This window comes from Nothobranchius furzeri, chromosome 6 (genome assembly GCF_043380555.1).
Source record: "Nothobranchius furzeri strain GRZ-AD chromosome 6, NfurGRZ-RIMD1, whole genome shotgun sequence".
Classification (NCBI taxonomy): Eukaryota; Metazoa; Chordata; class Actinopteri; order Cyprinodontiformes; family Nothobranchiidae; genus Nothobranchius; species Nothobranchius furzeri.
The window spans coordinates 22,513,735-22,535,001 of NC_091746.1; the positions used below are offsets into that span (position 1 = coordinate 22,513,735).

Consider the following 21,267-nt stretch of genomic DNA (forward strand, 5'->3'; position numbering starts at 1 on the left):
CTCTATTAGATCTGGAGCTCAGATCACCAGAGACTGCATGGGGACTGTGGAGGACACACCTTAAGGAGCTGCTTGTGAAAAATACCTGATGAGCGTGGCTTCGATCGCAATAAAAAGCAAGTTATGTCCTAGAATAATGGACGTCCGTGGCAGCGCGGAGACCACCCCCATACCTCCGTTATACCGCCATTGCATCAACTTTTGTGAAAAGGACACGGTTGCGCAACATTCCCGCCACGGTCTGACCACATAAACAACCTAAGGCTCTCTGATGCCACCATGGCGTTGCGGCAAATTGACGCCATTGTTTTGCAAAAAGGGCTTAATTTTAGAGTCTTAGTTGAATTTTTACCCGTTTGTTGTATAAAGTTGTGAATACCTACCAAGACGTCAGATTAGATCTCATTAGTTATATTTCATATCAACGTTTGAATGTTGTTTGAAAATGTGATGCTCAGTGGACATTTTAATGTTAATAACCTCAAAGCAAGAGCTGAGCTCAACATTTGGACGTGATGGCTAGAGAATGTTTTCTCTAGTTCGTCTGGTTAATTGGGCGTTAAAGTCCTAGACTAGAAAACTAAGTGAACCTCCAATAAAGATGCTGAAATAAGTAAAACTCATATCACGAGGTTAAAGGAATAAATGTCATTTGTTTTCGAATAATCTCTCTTGTGAAAGCAGACCAGGATCTGAAGTCCTCGTAGCTGTGACCATCTCAGATGGGACTGGATGTAATGGAGGATCTCCACCTGGTCCAGAACACGAATTAACCCACAACCCACAGTCCCGTCATGCTGAGGAAGAAGAGCAGAAGCTGCTGCAGGAATGTAAAGAACCTACAGCCGAGATGTTCGAAAAACAAACGAGCATGGAACAAAACCAGCTAGCAGAAGTTCAGTCAAGTTCTGCTGTCACTTCTGACACCAGTCAAAAGGAGGACAAGGACAAAGAGGCTGTGGGAGATGCTCTTCCACACATGAATACTGAGAGAGGGACAAGAGGCAACGAGAAGGGAGAGACGAGCAGTGATGGGGCTGAAGACGAAGCTTCCTCTGCAGACACTCAGCCTGAAGGACTTGTGAAGATCTGTGAGGCTTCAAGTGTCCCAGAACTGAAGGCCAAGGTGAGCAGTGCCGTTCCAACTAGCTTGCTTTTATTGAGCTAATCAGAGATGGCTCCCAGCTGCCCGTCTATCTGATGGACCGGCAGATCAGTGCGGTGACTACATCTAGTTTTAATCAATTAATTAGGATCACCAAAGTAAAGGCCTTGCTGTCAAAAAGGATTGTGAAACAGTAATTCGTGCTTTTATTACATCAAGGCTTGGTTACTGTAATTCTTCGTTCCTTGGTCTTTCACAATCCCTCCTCTCGCGTCTTCAGTTGGTGCAGAATGCTGCTGCACGGCTGCTCACTGGGACGGAGCATGTCACTCCTGTGCTGGCCTCGCCGCACTGGCTGCCTGTTTGTGTTGGAGTCCAGTACACGGTGCTTTTAAATCTCTGCATGGCCTTGCTCCAGAGTACCTCTCTGAGCTGCTGGATTTTACTCCGCTGCACGGCCGCTGAGGTCGGCTGATAGGATGCTCCTGGAAGTCCCAGAAACCAGCCGTAAGGTCAGAGGTGACGGGGCTTCTCTGTAGCGCCCCCTGGGCTCTGGGATGAGCTGCCTTTGAGCGTTAGGTTGGCTCTTCACCGTCTGGTTTTAAATCACGATGTGGCGTTTAACTCGGCATGAGAGGGTTAGGGTTAGTTCTTAATCTTTAGTCTTGATGCATTTTTATGTTGAGTGTTGTTTTTAATGTCTGTGAAGCACTTTGGTCGGTTTTGTGCTGTAAGGCGCTACACAGACAAAGCTGCCTGGCCTTGATTAGTATTTGACAAATATTGAAACTTGTGATCATGAAATTGTTTTTAAATGCAGCTCAGATCTAAATTTTATAATTTTTAGAGCAGCTTTGCAAACCCCAACCCTTCCTTACATCAACCTAAGGTCACTGTCTGTTGCCTCTGCAGTGTGATCCTCAAGGAGATTCTGCTGCTCGTCCTCCTGAGCAAACACACACCAAGGAATCCGATGACTTGGACTACGTGTCAGACTCGCAGCTGAACACCATCGTTCTCGTGTAAGCACAGTCGGGTTCAGTCCCACGAAGAACCGGTTTGTTCTTTTAGATAAACTTTAATCTGTTTGAAGCACTTAACAGAATTTTCTAACACAATGGGATTAATCACGGACTTATTGGGAAACATGTTTCATTGCCTCTTCGTATTCCGGCTTTCCACTGGGCGCATCCCAGAAACATGGCGACATGTCCCTCATCTAAATTTACACTTAGGATTTTTTCATCCACACATCCAGTCGTTCAGATCAGGCCAAACAGGAAGTCAAACACAGCAACAGTGTAAAGCATCCGGTGACTTTCAAAACAAAAGTTAAGTCCCATAGTCATCAAGACACTGGTGAAATGACATCTCTGCATCTGACCCATCCCGTGGGGAGCGGTGAGCTGCAGCAGTGGCTGCGCTCGGGAACCATCTGGTGGTTTACAGATGTGCATGACCTTCGTAGCAACAGAATAAACCACAGACCTTCTGGATGCATGCTGCCATCTTCCTCCTAGCTTTTTTAGTGAGCTGTTGAAATCACCAACAGGGTTGAACCCATTCTCAGCTGATTCGGATCTGAAATGCTCCCAGTGGAAGGGACACATCTACGTTACGCGCTGCTTATGCATCCGGTGGAAAGCTCTGGTTAAAACCAAACTTCTAAACAAACGATTAAATGTTAGAAGGGTTTCTGAAGTGCTACTCTTATCATCTGATGTTTTTGCTGGGACAGTGATGAGAAGATGATGGAGAAAGAACCAGAAAAAGAAGATCCGGACCCCTCTGGCTGTCTTAAAGATGCATCAGAGCTGATCTGTGGACTGATCAGAGAACTTTCCTCTCTGAAGTTAGTGCACACACTTCTTCTTTCACTCAAGTTAAACGTAATGACTTCATTGCCAGCAGATTCAGAGTAGCATCATACAGCTAAACTAAAGTCAGACTCTCAGATTATAGTCCGGCTGAGTACGTACCGATGGCTTTATTCCTTTTGGCTAGCTGTGCTTTAATACTTAGTATGGTGTGCTGTCAGAGACGCGCTCAGACCCACGGTCATCGTGCCCTTGGGCAAGACACCTAACCGGCTTGCCTGCTGGGGGCAGTCGGAGGGACTGGTGAGGATCCTCTGCCAGTGCACCCCAGGGCAGCTGTGGCTACAATGTAGCTCATCACCACCAGTGTGAATGGGTGAATGACTATTGTAAAGCGCCTTGGGGGGTTCCAGGACTCTAGAGGGCGCTACATCAACTACAGGCCATTTACCATTCTAACTGTAGAGCATTTTATTGCAGTTGAAAAGACAGAACAAGCTCCTCCTCCATAATCTCATGCTGTCAAATATCAATGTTTAGGGAGAGATCCCCGTGTGTCAAAAACCCAAGAGTGATGTTCTGGGTTGGGGTTAGTGTCGCTGAGGGGGTCTGACCCGGTGTTACGACCACACAGTTAGTCGTATTTCTGCCTCCTGTAAACCAAACCTTAAAGGAGTGGTTGACTGAAAACCACATTTCAGTTATTCCTTCTGATGACGGGTCACCAAGTGCTTCATGCAGGCTGAACATGAAAATAGTCTCCTACACCTTTCTCCTGCAGTAGCTTCTGATTGAAAACAGACCAATGGCTCTACTAAGTCAAGTTTATTTATAAAGCGCCAAATCACGACAAGCGTTGTCTCAAGGCACCTCACATAATGAACATTCCAGTACAGGTCAGGTCATTAAGCCAATCAGTAAAAAGTTTCCTATATAAAGAACCCAGCAGGTTACTTCGAGTCACTGACTAGTGTCAGAGTCTTTACAGCAATCCTCATACTAAGCAAGCATGCAGCGACAGTGGAGAGGAAAACTCCCTTTTAACAGGAAGAAACCTCCAGAGAATCCTGGCTCAGTATAAGTAGCCATCCTCCACGACACACTGGGGATGGAGAAAACAGAGCACACACACACAAACACACACACACACACACACACACACACACACACCAAATATACCAAGTAGTGTTTCTATGGTTACATTGTTATTTCTTAGTAAATATTCTATTTGGTGAGAGATAAACTTTATTGTATTTATCCTAATGAATCTATAATTAAATGGGTAAACTAGTAGTGGCACATTCAATGTCAAAGAGAGTAAGATGTTATTATCAGGAGAGGGAGAATGTTTAAGTGGTTAGCAACAGTGTTAAAGCCGATGGCCCCCTCCATGAGGCCACCACAGCTCAGCAGAACATCATTGTAGCTTCTTCTGGGTAGAAAAACACTTAGAGAAAAAATAAGGTTAACAGCTGAAATAGCAGGAAATAATACAGTTAAAGAGCAGATTGTAGAAGAAAGTAGTCGAGTGTGGAAAGTGGTCAGTGTATCCTCCAGCAGTCTAAGCCTACAGCAGCATAACTACAGATAACTCTAGATAACCTAGCCTTTTAGATGGAGGCATGTTGGAGGCAGGGCAAGGGAGAGCCGTCTTTACCGACTGTACACTCCACCTCCCTCTACTCCCCCACTTGTCCAGATCTAGGCTAACATCAGATTTTAACCGTAGCCCCTATCAAATAAAACTGTTTTAAGCCTAGTCTTAAAAGTAGACAAGGTGTCTGCCTCACGGACTAAAGCTGGGAGTTGGTTTCACAGGAGAGGAACCTGATAACTAAAAGATCTGCTTCCCATCCTAATTTTAGATATTCTGGGAACCACCAGTAGACCTGCAGTCTGAGAGCAAAGTGCTCGGTTAGGAACATATGGAACAATCAGGTCACTGATGTATGATGGAGCTTGATTATTAAGAGCTTTATATGTGAGAAGGAGGATCTTAAAGAGCAAGTCACCCCTTACAAGAAGCGTACTTCACTCCCATTTCATGTTTGAAAAATGCAACAAATGTTGTAGCCTAGCAGACCGAGAGGGTGGAGCCACTAACAAATACACACACTCAAGACATTGTGACATCATAATGTACCAGTTTACATCATAGCATACCTCTTAGCCAATAGCGGTGGCAGATTTAAATTCAAATGCAGTGAAGAGTTTTTACCTGACAACGACACAACACTGACAGTTTTAGGCAGAAAATTACAATTTTAACTAAAATCCACTGAAGTGCAAAACTATTGACTACATGTGTCTGCAGCACGATTAGACACGCATTTATGTAGTTTATCAGGAAAAAAAGTTGATTTGGGGGTGACTTGCTCTTTAAAATCTATTCTTACTTTAACAGGCATCTAATGAAGGGAAGCTAAGACAGGAGATATATGATCTCTCTTTAATTCTCATCATAACTCTAGCTGCAGCATCTTGGACAAGCTGAAGACTTTTAACTACATTCTGTGGACTTCCTGAGAGTAATGAATTACAGTAATCCAGTCTTGATGTAATAAATGCATGAACTAGTTTTTCAGCATCACTCCTGGAAAGGATGCTTCTAATCTTAGCAATATTCCGAAGGTGGAAGAAGAAAATCCTACAAACCTGTTTAACGTGGGATTTGAATGACATGTCCTGGTCGAAGATAACACCAAGGTTCCTTACTTTGTTCTCGGAGATTAATGTAATGCCATTCAGGTCAGGTGATTGACTAAGCAGTTTCCTTTTCTGGATTTCAGGTCCAAAGATGAGAATTTCATTCTTGTCTTGATTTAAAAGCAAACAGTTTTGAGTCATCCAATTTTGTATGTCTTCAAGATAAGCCTGTAATCTAACTAAGCGATTAGGTTAATCAGGGTTAATGGATAAATATAACTGATTATCGTCAGCATAACAGTGTAAGTTTATCCCATGCTCTCTAATGATTTTACCAATTGGGAGCATATATATATAGTAAAAAGAATTGGTCCAAGCACTGAACCCTGTGGTACTCCACAAGTAACCCTGGAGTAGTGTTGTCAAAAAAATCGATACCTTGATATAAATCGATACTAAAAGTGGTATCTAAATAAGATATTCCATCCCTGTGGTATCGATATTATGGACTATTATACACAGCCTTCTTCAAGTACACCGACACGCACGACAGCCAGATGCCGTAAAGCAGCCTCTGCCTCCCAGACAAACAGAAGAAGAAGATGCCGCATGGCTACATTGCAATTTCCCATGCGAGTTGTCTCCGATCCAAGTTTTGTCTGCCAAATAATTAAACAAAAACATAAACAGCGAATTTGGGAGGCGCTTCACAGCCCAATTTAATTAGCATACCAAGTCCGACACGTGGTTGTATATTTGCGCATATATGCTTAAAGGAAAACTCCCGTTTATTGCAACCCGGACTTAATTTCTAGCATGTAGTACATTTGTTTATTCACGCTGGCAACTTTGGTGCTACTTGGATTCCCCATGGTATTTAGATCCATCGGCGAATCGCCATCAGTGTATATCCATATAACGGGTGTGGACGGGCACCCATGGTGCAGCCTCGAAATAAGACATTATCTGCACCAAAACATCTTCATGTCGAAAGGTTTTGTTAGGAATCATTAACATGATTCCCCTGTTCGTTTGGAGCGAGTCTGGGATTTCTAGGCGTGAACAGACTAGCCGCGGCTAATCTAACCGGCGCTTTTAATGACGTCACTGCTGTGCGCCAATCTTTTTTTTATTAAGATTAGATGTACCTTTGTCCTACTGTGGAGAAATTCATTTTCTCCCTTTATTGACCAACAGAGTTGTTCTAAAGTACAGAACAAAACATAAAAGTATTACAACTTATGACAAAAATGCACCTTAAACAGAGTTTAAGCAGCAGAACATCACTCTGCAAATAGTGTTAACTTTCGCCAGTTTTTGTATGCACGTTTTAAAAAATGCTGATACTTGAAAGGTTTAAGCACTTTATACACTTAATTCTTAACATTTAATTTTTGCAATATAAATTGAGGAATGTTATTTTTTGAATAAACTTGTTCAATAAATTGGTGTTTTTAAATAGTATCGAAATCGAGTATCGAGTTTTTTTCCCAGTATCGAATCGAGTTTGAAATTTTAGTATCGTGACAACCCTACCCTGGAGTATGAAGAAGATTTGTCAAGTACATTTACAAAGTGAAATCTATCAGACAGGCAGGATTCAAACCAGCCTAACGCTGTTCCTTTGATCCCTACAACATGTTATAGCCTTTCTACAAGAACATTGTGATCTACTGTGTCAAAAGCAGCACTGAGCTCTAAGAAGACTAGAACAGACACAAGATTCTGCCTTCTTTTTTGCCTCCATCCTCTTGTAAACTATTTTTGTGAGACTCTTATTTTGGTTAATACAGTCAGACAGGGTGTGGTGTACGGCGCTTTTATTGTGACGATCAGAAGTGTGTGGGTTGGTTGTTGGGGAACGTGACTGCTGTAATGTGAAGTGACGGTGGTGTTGATAAAAGAGCCTTTCGAGTTCATGGCTTTTGGTCTCTACAAGTGCAGCTTTTATACAGGTTACCACCCTCTCACCACCCTCGGTTACACTCACTCACCTTTGGCCCCACGTGTCACGCCGCATTGCAAACGCACAAGTCGTGCATACGACTGGAACTCTTGGCGCTGCTAACAAGTGGCGTAGTTTGTCTTAAGTGAGTTTCCCACAACAGCATGCACAGCCAATCACACTGGCCATATATTACATAGGTAGGACTCGAGGAGAGAAAGTCATTTAACCCTTTCTGCACCTCCAGGGTAACGAGACATTCAGTGGCTTGTTGTGTTTTTAGCAGAGATGGTCAAATTATTGGTGGGGGCAATAGGGAGCCTTAAGTCTCCTCCCTATCTGGTCGGCTCACGGGTCCCTGGAAGAACGAAAAAAAAGCAAGTCAACGGGGCTAAAAACGTCATTTTCTAACCTGCTGTGCCTTACGCCCTGGATCACACATGTTGTAATGTAATTTAAATAAAATGGTTGTTTCGACCACACCAATCACGTACTTTGAGATTTATCAGTTTGTAAACGTTCGTAATTAGCATGACTACATACCAGAAATAGGCACGTTGCATATGTGACGTCACCACATAAGCTTCTCCCCCCTAGCGAAGCTGCTACTCACCACATGACCAGATTTATGGTGGTTGTTTCCTCCTGTGGGAAGTTTGCTGAACTTACAGCCCTTTTCCCTCAGTTTTCTATGTGTCTGGTTCGATGATGTCACTGAACTTATTTTCACACAAAACCTAAAATAGTGTTTCCCCCCCCGATAGAAAATAAGCTCGTTCTTGGTATCAAAATGTGTCTAAAATTCACGAACATCATACGTGAAATCCGTGGCACACAACAAGCGGACTAGAAAATAGCGTTTTTAGCCCCGTTGACTTGCATTCATTTATTCGTTCTTCCGGGGACCCGTTGTCCGGATGTAGGTGGGCGTGGCTTAGGCTCCCTATTTGGACATCGCTGGATATTGGTGGGGACACACCACCTCTGTCCATGTCAAATCTACACCCTTGCATGAATTTATTCCTTAGCTCAGAATCACACTGAAACTCAATCTACTGCACCTGAATATGATCAGACACCGACTCCACTCTAATGGTGAAGAGTTGAGAAAACAGCTCCATGTCGCTGCATCTTTTCCTAAAGTGTTCAAAGTCCTGGTCCATCTGAGAAGTGCTGCATATTCAGACGGCCTCTGCTTCACCAGGATGACCTCTCAGACTGGGGAAGTGTGCAAGGCTTGCTGAGGCCAAGTCTTCAAACAGTAACAAATACCGCAGAAATCCTTGTTTTGTGTGCGTGAAAGAGTTAGCATTTATGTACAGTGGTCGTTTGCAGTTTCACAGAATTTTTTGTGCAACTTTGCACACTTTTTCCAGTGTGTGTTCTGCGTCTGAAGCTGCAAACATTTGAACTTTGAGTGTTTAAAGAAGAGAGAAAAGTCTGAAAACATTTGTGGTGGTGCTTTGGGACGAGCACGTCTGCAGAGGTGCTGCTGCCGTAGCGCATTACTGACCTGCACTCCCGCGACTAGGAGACGCGAGTCGTCGACTGGGTGAGCAGGAGCCAGCTGGCAGTGACAGGTCTGTGCTGAACGGGCGAAGTAGCTGATAATCATACAACGTTAAAGCCCGTATGAGAAAAGTGTATGAAGTGGGTGGTGAGGGGTTTAAAACACAGAACTGTAAAAAATACATTTATGTAGCGACCCAAGTTCATTGGAAAATCAGACACAAGCTAAAATCATACATGAATAAATGTTCGTGAACCCGCCAGAAAGCACCGTGTCCCCGCAACACAAACAAGAGCGGACTTATTCATGGAGTCAGCCACTGTAATAGGCATTGTGTGTGTGTCTGTGTGTGTGTCTGTGTGTGTGTGTGTGTGTGTGTGTGTGTGTGTGTTAACCTACCTGCTGACTAGGGCTGCAACAAACGATTATTTGGATAATCGATGAATCGGATGGGGTCTCGACACGATTAATCGGATTACATGGGGACATTTTTAAAAACTGCTAGGGAAACGTTATTTCTCTCCTTCCTTCACTTTATTAAACACAACATTATTAGAAAACAGATCAATAGCAGAAAAACAACATGCCATCACCTAAATTGTCTTATAAGGTGTATAGACAGAGACCCTAAGCTACACCTATCTGTGACCTAAAATGCTTGGTCCAAGTTTAACAGCTTAAAGAGCAAGTCAACCCCTACCAGAGTCTAACTCCACTCCCACTTCATGTTTGAAAAATGGAACAAATGCTGTTGCCTGGCAGACCGAGAGGGCGGAGCCGCTAACAAATACACACACACTCAGGCTCACGACAGCATTGTGACATCATAATGTACCAGTTAACATCATAGCATACTTCTTAGCCAATAGCAGTGGCAGATTTAAATTAAAATACAGTGCAGAGTTTTTACCTGACAACGGCACAACAATGCCAGTTTTAGGCAGAATATTTAAATTTTAACTAAGATGCACTGAAGTGCCAAATTATTGACGACACGTGTCTGCAGCACGATTAGACACTCGTTTATTTAGTTTATCAGCAAAAAAGTTTATTTGGGTGTGACTTGCTCTTTAAGGGCAATTCTCATCTGTTTTGTTTGATCTCATCTGTAGACATTTAGTATAATTGGGGATGTCAAACAACTAATTTTTAAATGTAATTAAACATAGGCTGTGAATTAATCAAAATTAATCACCATTTCCAAAAATGACTGAAAAAATACCAAATAAAACAAAAGTAAATGAATGCCATCCTCCTTGCGATGATGCCCTGGGCAACTGCCATAAAGTCACATCAAGAAATGCTGCTGATCATTCCAATGATCCCAAACAGACTCACATTAGGCCACATGAAAGCAACTGAACCCAAAAATATATTAACCAGTATATAACTGCACTCTCACACAACACGCCTGCAGCAACAGTTAGGACTCCTCCCTCCCTTTTAAAAGCGTTTTCGCTTCCAAGGACATTGTGGTTGTAAAACCACATGCTAGCAGTCTGGCCCCGGTGTGATCAACCAGTTTCTGCAGGAATGTGACGGCGGAACCGGTGTTCTGACAAAACGTCCTACTTTGGCAAACCGTCCTACCAGTAGGATAATTTTACGCTGCCTCATGACAAACTGCCCTACTTTGGCAAAATGTCCTACTGTATGTAATTTATGCACATTTCTGCTGCCAAACAATAATTCCAGCACAAATGTAAGTAGGTGTGACAGTTTGCCACTTAACTTTGCCCTCAGGGTATGTTTGTAGCTGATATTCATGAAGCCAGTACGGTTTGACACTTCATTTTACCCATTAAAGTGTGCTTGTAGGTCACATTCACAAAGGTAGCATGCTTTGGCATGCAATTCTTATGCTTCTAGTTTATAATAACAATGGTAGCATGTTTTGTCAGGCAATTCTTATGCTTCTAGTTTATAATAACAACGGTAGCATGCTTTGTCAGGCAATTCTTATGCTTCTAGTTTATAATAACAAAGGTAGCATGCTTTGGCACTTGTTTGTAGAAGCAGTCTGCATGCCAAGGTGCTTAAGTTATACAGCTGTCACCATTGAAGTGATTGGAACACCTGACTATATATACTTTGACAATGAACTCACTCCATTAAAGTTACAGTATATATTTACTGAATATATTTACAGATACATATATTTGACATTTATAGATCCAACAGAACACAGGGACAAAGAACTGAAAAAGAAAGAGTATTCATAACAAATTATGCACATTTGTTGCACAAGTACTTGACCAGGCTGGCAATAAAATTCATTCTGATTCTGATTCTGAATTAAAATTGATTTGTGTTTGTGGCTGTAATGTGACAAAATGTAGAAAAGCCACTATATATTGTCATGTTCTGTGGTAAATATTTAACCCAGGACATGCAGAGTCAATACACGGAAGCAGGATGTAAACAATAATAAAGATTTATTAGGTAACGAGAACACAAGGTGCAACTGGAAATCCAGCGAATGAGTGAAACTGGAGCAGTGTCTGAGGGGAGAGGAGCAGACGTGAGTCCTTGACAATGCAATATGGTAGAGGATGCACTTGGTAGGAGGACTTACAGGCGAAGCGTAGTGTAGTATGTCCGAGGAGGTGTGAGCTGGGAGAGCGAGTGAGTATCCAGGGATGAAGCAGAGCGAAGGGGTTTCCAACCGGAGGAGAGGAGAGAAAGCAGGTTGTGCCAAGAGCAATTCGAGCCGTTGGGAGGATGGGAACCGAGAGGGAAGTCCAGAAACTGTATGGTCAGGCAGTTGTATATCCAAAAAACACAACGAGTATGCGGGGTATGGAATGGGATGACTGAGCCTAAAGCATGAGACAAACAGGAATAAAGTCAGAGCAAAAAGTCGTTGCAGAAACACGCTTTCAAAGTCAAGGTTTCTAAGTATCACTGTGGCTGGGACTCTACCAGTAAGGCGTAATCATCCGGCGGCTAGCAGTGTCCTCCGTCCTCCTTAAGAATGCAGCCCGCTGATCAGCTGATGGATTACAGCTGCTGCTCTCTCTCCTGAAATCAGAGAAGCTCAACAAACAGGTGATGTCATGGTGTGTGGAGAGTGCTCACCTCCCAGCTCACAACATATATTGCATTTGTGGTTTATTTGTTTTACCATTTCAATCATACTGGACTCAGGATCGGCTTCCAGCATGGAACAAACCACACAGTAGTCATCAGCATTACCTAGAAACACACTGGCGTTCAACCTAACAGTTTTTAAACAAAACTGAAAGTGCTATTGCAATACAAAAGCACATGACTCAACTTACTTTGATGTTCTCTAGCAGTTCGCAAGCAATTTCTGTGTGTTGCAGCCCAATGGCTTCTGGAGTGGACAGCACCCTAGTAACCTCTCCACTCATAAGGTAGTGTTCGGCAAACTGAATATGTTACAGTAATTGCAATTAACTTAATTCTAGTTAAATACAATAAATACAATTTGTCATGAACTCCTCCTCTTAACCTCCTCTGCGGGCCGGGCTGGCGCTGCACTCCAGTTCCCAGCATGCCTGTCACCGACGCTTCCCGGTGACGTCATCCCGCTAAGGACCTGTCACAGCGGAGCCGGCACTCAGTCATCATCTAACGATAGACGCCAAGCCATTCTAAGACCTAAGACACTCACTCTACGAACCATACGGGAAGAGAACTTCCCACGTTGCCACATATCAGTCTCCATCCACCATTCTCTCCGCGCCTGGGTCTCATAACCACTCCAGCTCAGCCCATCGAACCTGACACAATTAAATACAATTGCTTATTAAATACCTTCAACACTAAAACTCCACAACTGCTGGAGTCCATCTGCTTGTTGTGTGGCAGTCTCTCCATTTTCCGATCCACTCGGAACTCTTCATTTCCTTTCATCTTCAGAAAATTCCTAATAAAAACAAAACAAGTTTTTTTGCAAGCATATTGCTCTAAAAAAAAACACAAACCAAACAACCCAAAACAGATAATTAATGAATGATGAATACCTCCAGTCACGCATAATTTTCCTTTCATAACAACCTTCATTTCCAAGAGGGTCTAACAGCAGTACAGATTGTGAGGAGATTTTGACAACCTAAAATAAAAATCGTATTTAGTAGAATGTGTATTACACTCACTCAAGTAAACATAATCAGTTGTAAACATTTTCAAAATAAGAATATGCTGCTAAAAGAATAATAAAACAAAAAAGAGAAAAAAAACACATGAGGTGTTAACATGTACCACAAGGATCCAGTGTGCACCAGAGTTCAGTGGGCACAACCAAATGTCCTCAGCCGGAAACAACATCTGTGGAACATTTTTTAGTTTATAAAGATTTAGATTCATTTACATAACATGCACTATATGACTTATATAACATCTACATTACCTTGCTGACGCATTTAAACTTCCCAGAAAACAGAGAGGTTGCAACAACGCAAGACAACTGATACACGGGTTTCTGAAAAGTGTAATAGTTTATTTTTTAAAAGATTACAAAATTGTATAAAATACTTTTGTGAAATAACCGGCATACGTTCTTACTTGCCTTTTGTTTCCTAATGAGGCAGTGCAGGTATGCATCAATGACCTGTTTGGATTAAAAGAAGATTATTTTTACAGACCACCACTAGGACCAAAAATGATTACTTCACTTACCTCATCAGAAAGCCACCCACTGTCTTCCAGTGTGCGAAAAGAAGAGTCATACAATTTGTATGGCCCAACGACTGCCTCCACACGCCCGGTGTCTTTTGCAGCCCAAAGCCACCTCACTAAAAACAAAATATAAGTTTATTTAGTAATAACAGTTGCCATTTGAAAATCACGGTCAATGGCCAACGGGCCAACAAAAGGCCAAACTGGCAACAATTGACCAACCGGTCAGAATGAGATTTTTAGCTATGCCACCTTTTTCTTGGGTGCTGGGTTTCTGGGGAGTCACTGGTGCAGGCTATTCTGGTGCTTGGACTGATGTTACCTGATCTATTTTTGGTGCAAACTTTATGACAGATGGTCTGTTATTTTGCAGTGCTTCATGATGATGCTGAGGACTGCAAAGCCACATCTCAGATGGTGGGCTACTCTCAACAGGTTTAGTTGGAGTTGAGACTTGGACAGGGTGACTTCTTCTATAGGGTTTAATGTGGTCAACACTGTATAGACTTTTTAAAGTATTTCCCTCAGCATTTTTCAGTCTAACACATTTTCCACTGATCTCATCAATTGTGTAGGGACCTGAAAAATCCTGTTCAAGTCTTCTTCCTTTTCGCCCACGTTTCCTCATATTTAAAAGGAGAATTTGATCTCCTGCATTATAGACAACATTTTTGTACTTTTTCAGGACCCGCTTGGCGTATGCTGCCTTTTGCTTGTCTTGTGACTTCGCAATGTTTTCTTGTGCAGTTTCTGTAACTGCATGTTGTGCTTCACTTTCAGACTGTACATAGTCACTGTACCTTTTGTCGTCTGGCAGAATGATGTTGGAAATCTAAAATTTTGTAGATATTAGCAATTAAAACAAGATGATATCATATTCATAAAGACATTACTGTTTTTTATGGCTTCAATTCTTAGTTCTAACATAGAAAGAAATTGACAAATATTCACTGGCACTTGAGCAGGCACTTCTGATGGAAATACTGCCTCTCTTCCGTACATCAGAAAAAAAGGTGAGTATTTTGTTGTGGTGTGTACTTTTGACTGCAGTGAAAACAGGGTGGGATCTAGATACAGATTCCAGTTATTCTGCTGGTCATTCACCAGTTTTCGGAGGGCTCTAAATACAGGCATAGAAATATGTAAAGACAGTAATGAAAGTTTAATTAGAAGTAAAGAAATTAATAAATTATTAAGTAACAATTAAGTTTGTATAACATAAGTAATGTTATTAAAAACTGATAGATAAAAATTAGGCATACCTTTTTATGTTGTCATTGGTCTTTTCATCTAGACCATTGGTCTGTGGATGGTATGCTGCTGTGACACTTCTTTCAATTTTCAATAACTTGCAAAGATCAGAGTTGAGCTTCAACAGATAAGAACAAGGATTCTTATACTTCTTATAAAGCACACAAGAAAAAATCTTTGACCCCAGTGAAGTAAAGTTAAAAAATGTAACTGAAAATTATTTAACACTTACTTCATTCACAAACTCTCTACCTTGGTCTGACAAAATCCTTTTGGGGCAGCCATGTCTATATATAATGGAGCACAAGTGCTGTGCTACCTCAGATGCAGATTTCGTTTTTAGTGGGAAAGCTTCAACCCATTTTGAAAAGTAGTCAGTTGCAGTCAGTAGATACTGGAAGCTGCTTGAAGTTTTAGGAAGAGGTCCAGTAAGATCTATACCAATAAGTTCCCACACTTCAGACACCTATCAAGGATAAATTAATAATTTGAATAACAGTTTGTATAATGTACACATTAACATCAATTGTTAAAATTAGATGGCAAACCCTCCTGCCTTTATGGCCTAGTCCACACGTAGCCGGGGTTTTTTAAAAACGAATATCCGCCCCTCCAAAAACTTGCATCCACACCACCGCGTTTTAAAAAAAAACTCTGTCCACACATACCTGGATAAATACGTTGTTAAGGACATGCCAGACCTGTAGGCGGCAGTACTTCCCCCGTTCTTAACTTCGTCCTTCGTCTGTGGTCTTCCGCAAGGAGCAGTAATTCCGCTTGCAAAAACAAACAAGCAAAAAGCTCTTGGACAATTGATGGATCGGGTAGTGACAGAGCGCAGCTCTGAGGGCTTCCATGATGCCGGCTAGTGTAAACACGGGTCGCACACGTGATGTCAGCATTTTTTTGTCGCGGAAAGTGACGTTGCGGACCTTTAAACTCCGGTTTTGTCTGTCCACACGCAGACACCCAAAACGGAGAAAACGCAGATCTTCACTTTGTCCGGAGTTTTTAAAAAGATCCGTTTTCGTGTGAAAAAACTCAGTTTTCGTGTGGATGACAGGCCAAAACGTAGAAAAATATCTACGTTTTGGCAGATCCCCGGCTACGTGTGGACAGGGCCTATGAATGTGAGCTAGAAGCATAGTTTGATGGGTAAAAGGGGCATAATATTTACCTGAATACACTGCAACGGTTGCACAGCGTCAGTGGTTTCCCAACTTTTTGACACTGGTCACATTCCAGAATCTTTAAGGTAAAAATATTTATGGAGTTCACGTAAATGTTCAACATTCTCATTTACAAAACACTTAATGACATATTCCTCAACAAACAAACAATTTAGCAACAATACTTTGTCTGTGTCTTCTAATCTCTGTAATATCACTAATTAACCATATTTATTTATATTTTGCAAGTGCACAGTTTCTCTTTTAACTGATATAAAAAAATTGCTTATTTTAAACGGTATTTCACAACAATACAAACATTTAATACATACCCATGTTTTAATGTCAACTGTCATACCAAACCAGTAAAAACTGGAACACACTGCATTTAGTGTTTTGTGTGTGCCAGTGTGACCTCCGATTGGAGATGAATGAAACTCATGAAATATCTTCCTGGCATCATCCATGGTTTTTACTACTCTTCTGGTTCCAACAAAGAGTTCTCCATCTGCAGTAAAACAATATATATTTAGAATTTAATTTAACCACATATATGAGTTGTTAGGATTAACAATAAATTACTGACCCTTTTGTTTGAATTTTGAGGCATATCTTCTGAGGTTTTGCCTCTGAGCCTTGTCATATCCTGAATGGTAGGAGCCCGCAGAAATGAATGTGTACGTCTCTTCCCACTTCTTCTCCATATCTATGAATGTAAGTAGACATTTTCTTCTGAGCTTCAATATGTGCAGTTAACAATGCAAATAATTTAACTTATTAATTAGTGACATTACCGAAACAGCCTTAAAACACCGAAGCTGCGGATTCAGAAGTGTTGTCCAAATACCACATGTCCAGTAACTTCACAGCAGACTTAACCAAAGCTGCAAATTCGACAATTTTGTGCAGAAAGCAGATAGCGACTTTACTTTAATATTGACAAACAATCACAAAGGCTTAAAAAATCAAGTATCAATGTCAATAAAAAGTACTAATATTTACTATTACCTATTTTTCTGCAAATTTGACAACGGAGTAGCATGAAATCACAGCCGGATGCGCTTTGCTCCCCTTTTTGAGTTGTGCGCATGCGCAGGAACAACGGGTAGGACGGTTTACGGGATAGGAGAAATTCCCAGAACACCTGTTCGTAGCAGCGCGGCTCAGCCACCTCACCTCGTGGTGGTACAACCATCGACATATATACTGGACAATTCATTTCCATAGACTCCAATAACACGTTTTTGAGGCTAAATGGGAGGTGGCCACCACCGCCATTTTGATCTTGTCACAGGTTCCATCAAGCCCAGACAATTCCACAAAAGGGAAGAGAGTTGGAGCTGAGGGTGGGGCTGTAAGGCTGGGATCAACTGACGACACCCGGTCGAACTAGCTACAAGCTAACCTGAAGCTAACCCAAAGCTAATGCGGAGGTGGGAGCTAAGCTAACGGAGGTAGAAACCTAGCTACAACCGGAGTTAACTGTGCACAACACCAGAGCTTCTGAGTCAGAGATACGCCGGGCTGACCGCTGGGTAAAATCGGGTGGAAAACAGAGGTCTCCGAGAGCTCCACAAGCCGATAGTCGGAACCCAGCTCCACCAACATGTTATATTTCAACCCATTTTCTAAAGTGCAGCATTATGTTAAATGCACTGGGTTTTACCCTATTACAGGCGACTGCTGTTACTACCTAGGTTAAATTCTTTGTACTGTGAACTTCTTCGGCAGGGGCGGGCCAACTGTAGGTGGTCGGCGGGCCAACCTTAGCCTGCGGGCCCCAGTTTGGGCTCCCCTGAAACAGACGGTGAAACTCTAGGATAGAAAATCCTGACAGATCTACGTCACACTGTCACTAACATTCATGGACTCACCCATCTGGACTCACGACGGGGAAGGCTGTTGTTGGTTTAGTCCAGGAAACAGCAGAGAACGTCTCAGTTAGTAAAAGCTAATTGTTAGCATTAGCAACTGCACCACACAGCAGGACTCCTCCAGGCTTGTGTTATTGGTGGAGATAAAACAACATTGCAGAGCAAACAGAGTCAGTGGTAGAGTCGTGTTGCTGTTAGCCAATCAGAGGAGAGATGTCCAGATATCAGGAAAGACAGTTTAAAATCCCAATTCCTGCCATTTTCTGTCCTCTTCTCCTCCAACCAAAGTCTATTTCTTGTAACAGGACCCCTGCAGATGTGTTGAGATGAGCAAACGTGGTCTTTAAAGATAAGCTTACATGGCTGGGGGGGGGGGGGGGGGGGGGGGTAGGAGTGGTGTCCAACGCTGGATCCTTGTTAAAGGATCAGTTAAAGTCCTGCAAGTCATCACCACCACTGGTGAGATCACATTTCTGCATCCGACCCATCCTGGGGCTGCAGCAGTGGCTGCGCTCAGGAACTATGAGGTGGTTTCAGTCCAACCCCTTAAAGCGGGGAGGCGCTGGGTCCCATTGGGAAAGTCTTTGGTATGACCCGACCGGGATTTGAAGCCTGATGTCCCAGGGCAGACGCTCCACCACTAGGCCACTGAGGAGGTGGACGTTCGTTTTCTCATACCCGGTACACTCGTAGACGGGTCTCCCACAACCCCAAGATCCGTTTCTATGGTTTGGCCCGTCACCCACACAAGAGAAAACAAACGGCTGTAAAAGCAGTTATTAAGAAAACAAGGTTGAGATTTCTGAATTCTCCGTTTCTGGCATTTGTTTGTGGATGGAAACAACAAAATGTTTTAAGTGTCAGGTGTCACAAGGTCCCTGCCTTCGCCCCAAACCCGCACATCATACGTGTGACCCGTGTTTACATTAGCTTACTTGTTACGGCGCAATGGAAAAGACCACTATTGCCTGCTACCTAGTTACTCCACATCCAAAAATGTTTGTTAGCTGCCAACCATTTAGGACAGCGGTTCCCAAACTTTTTTAGCCGCGCACCCCCTTCTATGTCCCGACCATGTCGACGCACCCCCCAGCCCCCACATCAGGGCATGGCTATATATATATATATATATATATATATATATATATATATATATATATATATATACATATACATATACATATACATATATATATATATATATACATATATATACATATACATATATATATAAATATACATATACATATATATATATATACATATATATATAAATATACATATATATATATATATATATATATATATATATATATATATATACATATATTAGTGGTGGGCATAGATTAATTTTTTTAATCTAGATTAATCTCACTGTAATCTTGGAATTAATCTAGATTAAAATGGCTCATTCAAATTCTGCCAAAGGCATATGTGTGTGCTACCTAGATAATGAATAAAAGCAAGTCTTTGAGAATGGAGGCATATTTCTTGTTTCAATAATGCATCACAGACTGATAAAGCAGTTTTACTACGATAACAAATGATGAAAATAAATAATGATCAATAAGTATATGTGTTTAATAGCTGTTTATTCAGTTCAACAAATTCTGCTCTGTAGGTCTACAGAATAGGTCATGATTAACTATTTACAGTCAGTAGCATTTGGTCAATCAGTCCAAGCTCATTTTCTCCTTCTTCCACCAGTCACTCAAGCAGACCAGCTTGTTCACATTGTCTGGTGACAAACTAGATCTTCTCTTCTGCATAATGTGGCCTGCTAAAGAAAAAAGTATATATATATATATACACACACACACACATACATACATACATACATACATACATACATACATACACACACACAAACTATCTGGCCTGGGGAGGGGGTTAAATTTCTGGGGTGCCCTTCCAATGCCCCCCTTTAGTTTGCATGTAGGATCGCCTCTGGTGAATAGGAGCGAGAGCTGGAAATGATGCCACAGCTCACCTGTATGAGCAGAAGCCAACTGTTGCTGTTGTTGTCTCTGAAAACGGCAAGGGGAGTTATCCTAGCTCAACTTTTCTAAACAAATATAAAGATTTATGAGTAAAACGTTTATTATTACAGGTGAATTTGAGTCGAAGCGACCTGTAGAAACAATTTATCACTTTATCTCAATAAACAGCTGCTAAAAGAGCTAAACTTAGTTGGAAACCGCACCTGTCTGAGAAAGTCTTGTCTCGATTTTCTCACATCCGAGCGCTGCTTCGGCCGCGGACGGTGAAGTGTGGCCCGGAGAAAGCCCGGCTGGAAATGTCGGAGGTAAACAAAACAAAATAAAAAGAATGAAAGTCGGATTTATGGATTAAACTCTGGTGAAAGTACATAAATTATTTACTTGTCCCACGCGATGAGAAGGGAGAAGCGCTGCTGGTGGCGAAGGTGCGACTGTTCGGCTTCATGGGGAACATTAAACTCTGCGAGCCTGGCGTCCTTCCATACCATCGGTCCATACGTACGATGATCCACGCCGAGTATACATCCGCGCAATGTGAAAGTCATCATAGTTTACTTAGTATAGACCCAGATCCCAACCCAACTTTGAGAATAGATTAACGGCGTCATTTTTTTTATCGCGCGATAAGAGGCTGGCTTTGCCGCAGCGCATTAACGCCGATACCGGCCCACCCCTAATATATATATATGTATATATATATATATATATATATATGTATCAGACGTCAAGCTAAACAGACAGGGTTAAAAAAAATATGATCGACCTTTTTCACCATCACTTTCATTTTTTTAAATAGTAATTAAAAAACATTCGATACCATTACAATTTCCTTTGATTTAATTTTAAATAAATATTTAGTGCCCAGGTAGCACATAAACAATGCAATTTAACGGTTTTCTTAAAGTAGGAACGTTTAACCTGTGCGGCCAGAGCGCTCTCCTTCCTTCTGCTCTGCGTAAACCTGAGCTGGTCACCTACTTGTGCGTAAAAGATATCGCCTTGAGGTTCACTTTTGCCTCAGACCGACTTATTGCTGTTTTATGGTGTGGCTGAATCTGCGATCCGCTGCCACGCGGACTGGAATGACAAATGCTGCAGTAACATGAGTTGTGGCAGGTTCGGAGTCACTGGCTGGAGCGGACCCGACCTTAATACGTCATCCCAAAATAGAAGCTAATATCTTAATTTGACCTGGAATGAAAAATGTTATAAAACCTCTTAAAAGTTTTTATCACAGAGGAGGCAGCGCTCATTTCTGTCTTCAGTCTGACGGCGCGCCGGAGTTTACACAGCGTGCGCGCTTATT

General features: G+C 42.0%; 1 protein-coding gene across 1 annotated transcript in view; it reads left to right on the forward strand.

Moving 5' to 3' along the window:
- Nucleotides 1–21,267, forward strand: part of LOC107376092 (uncharacterized) — a 39,871-nt gene that overhangs the window by 17,387 nt on the left and 1,217 nt on the right. Inside the window, exons 5-7 of the mRNA XM_054743996.2 lie at nt 685–1,126; nt 2,018–2,127; nt 2,844–2,957. Of these exons, the coding sequence (XP_054599971.2) occupies nt 685–1,126; nt 2,018–2,127; nt 2,844–2,957 (666 nt within the window). The remainder of the gene's footprint in view (nt 1–684; nt 1,127–2,017; nt 2,128–2,843; nt 2,958–21,267) is intronic.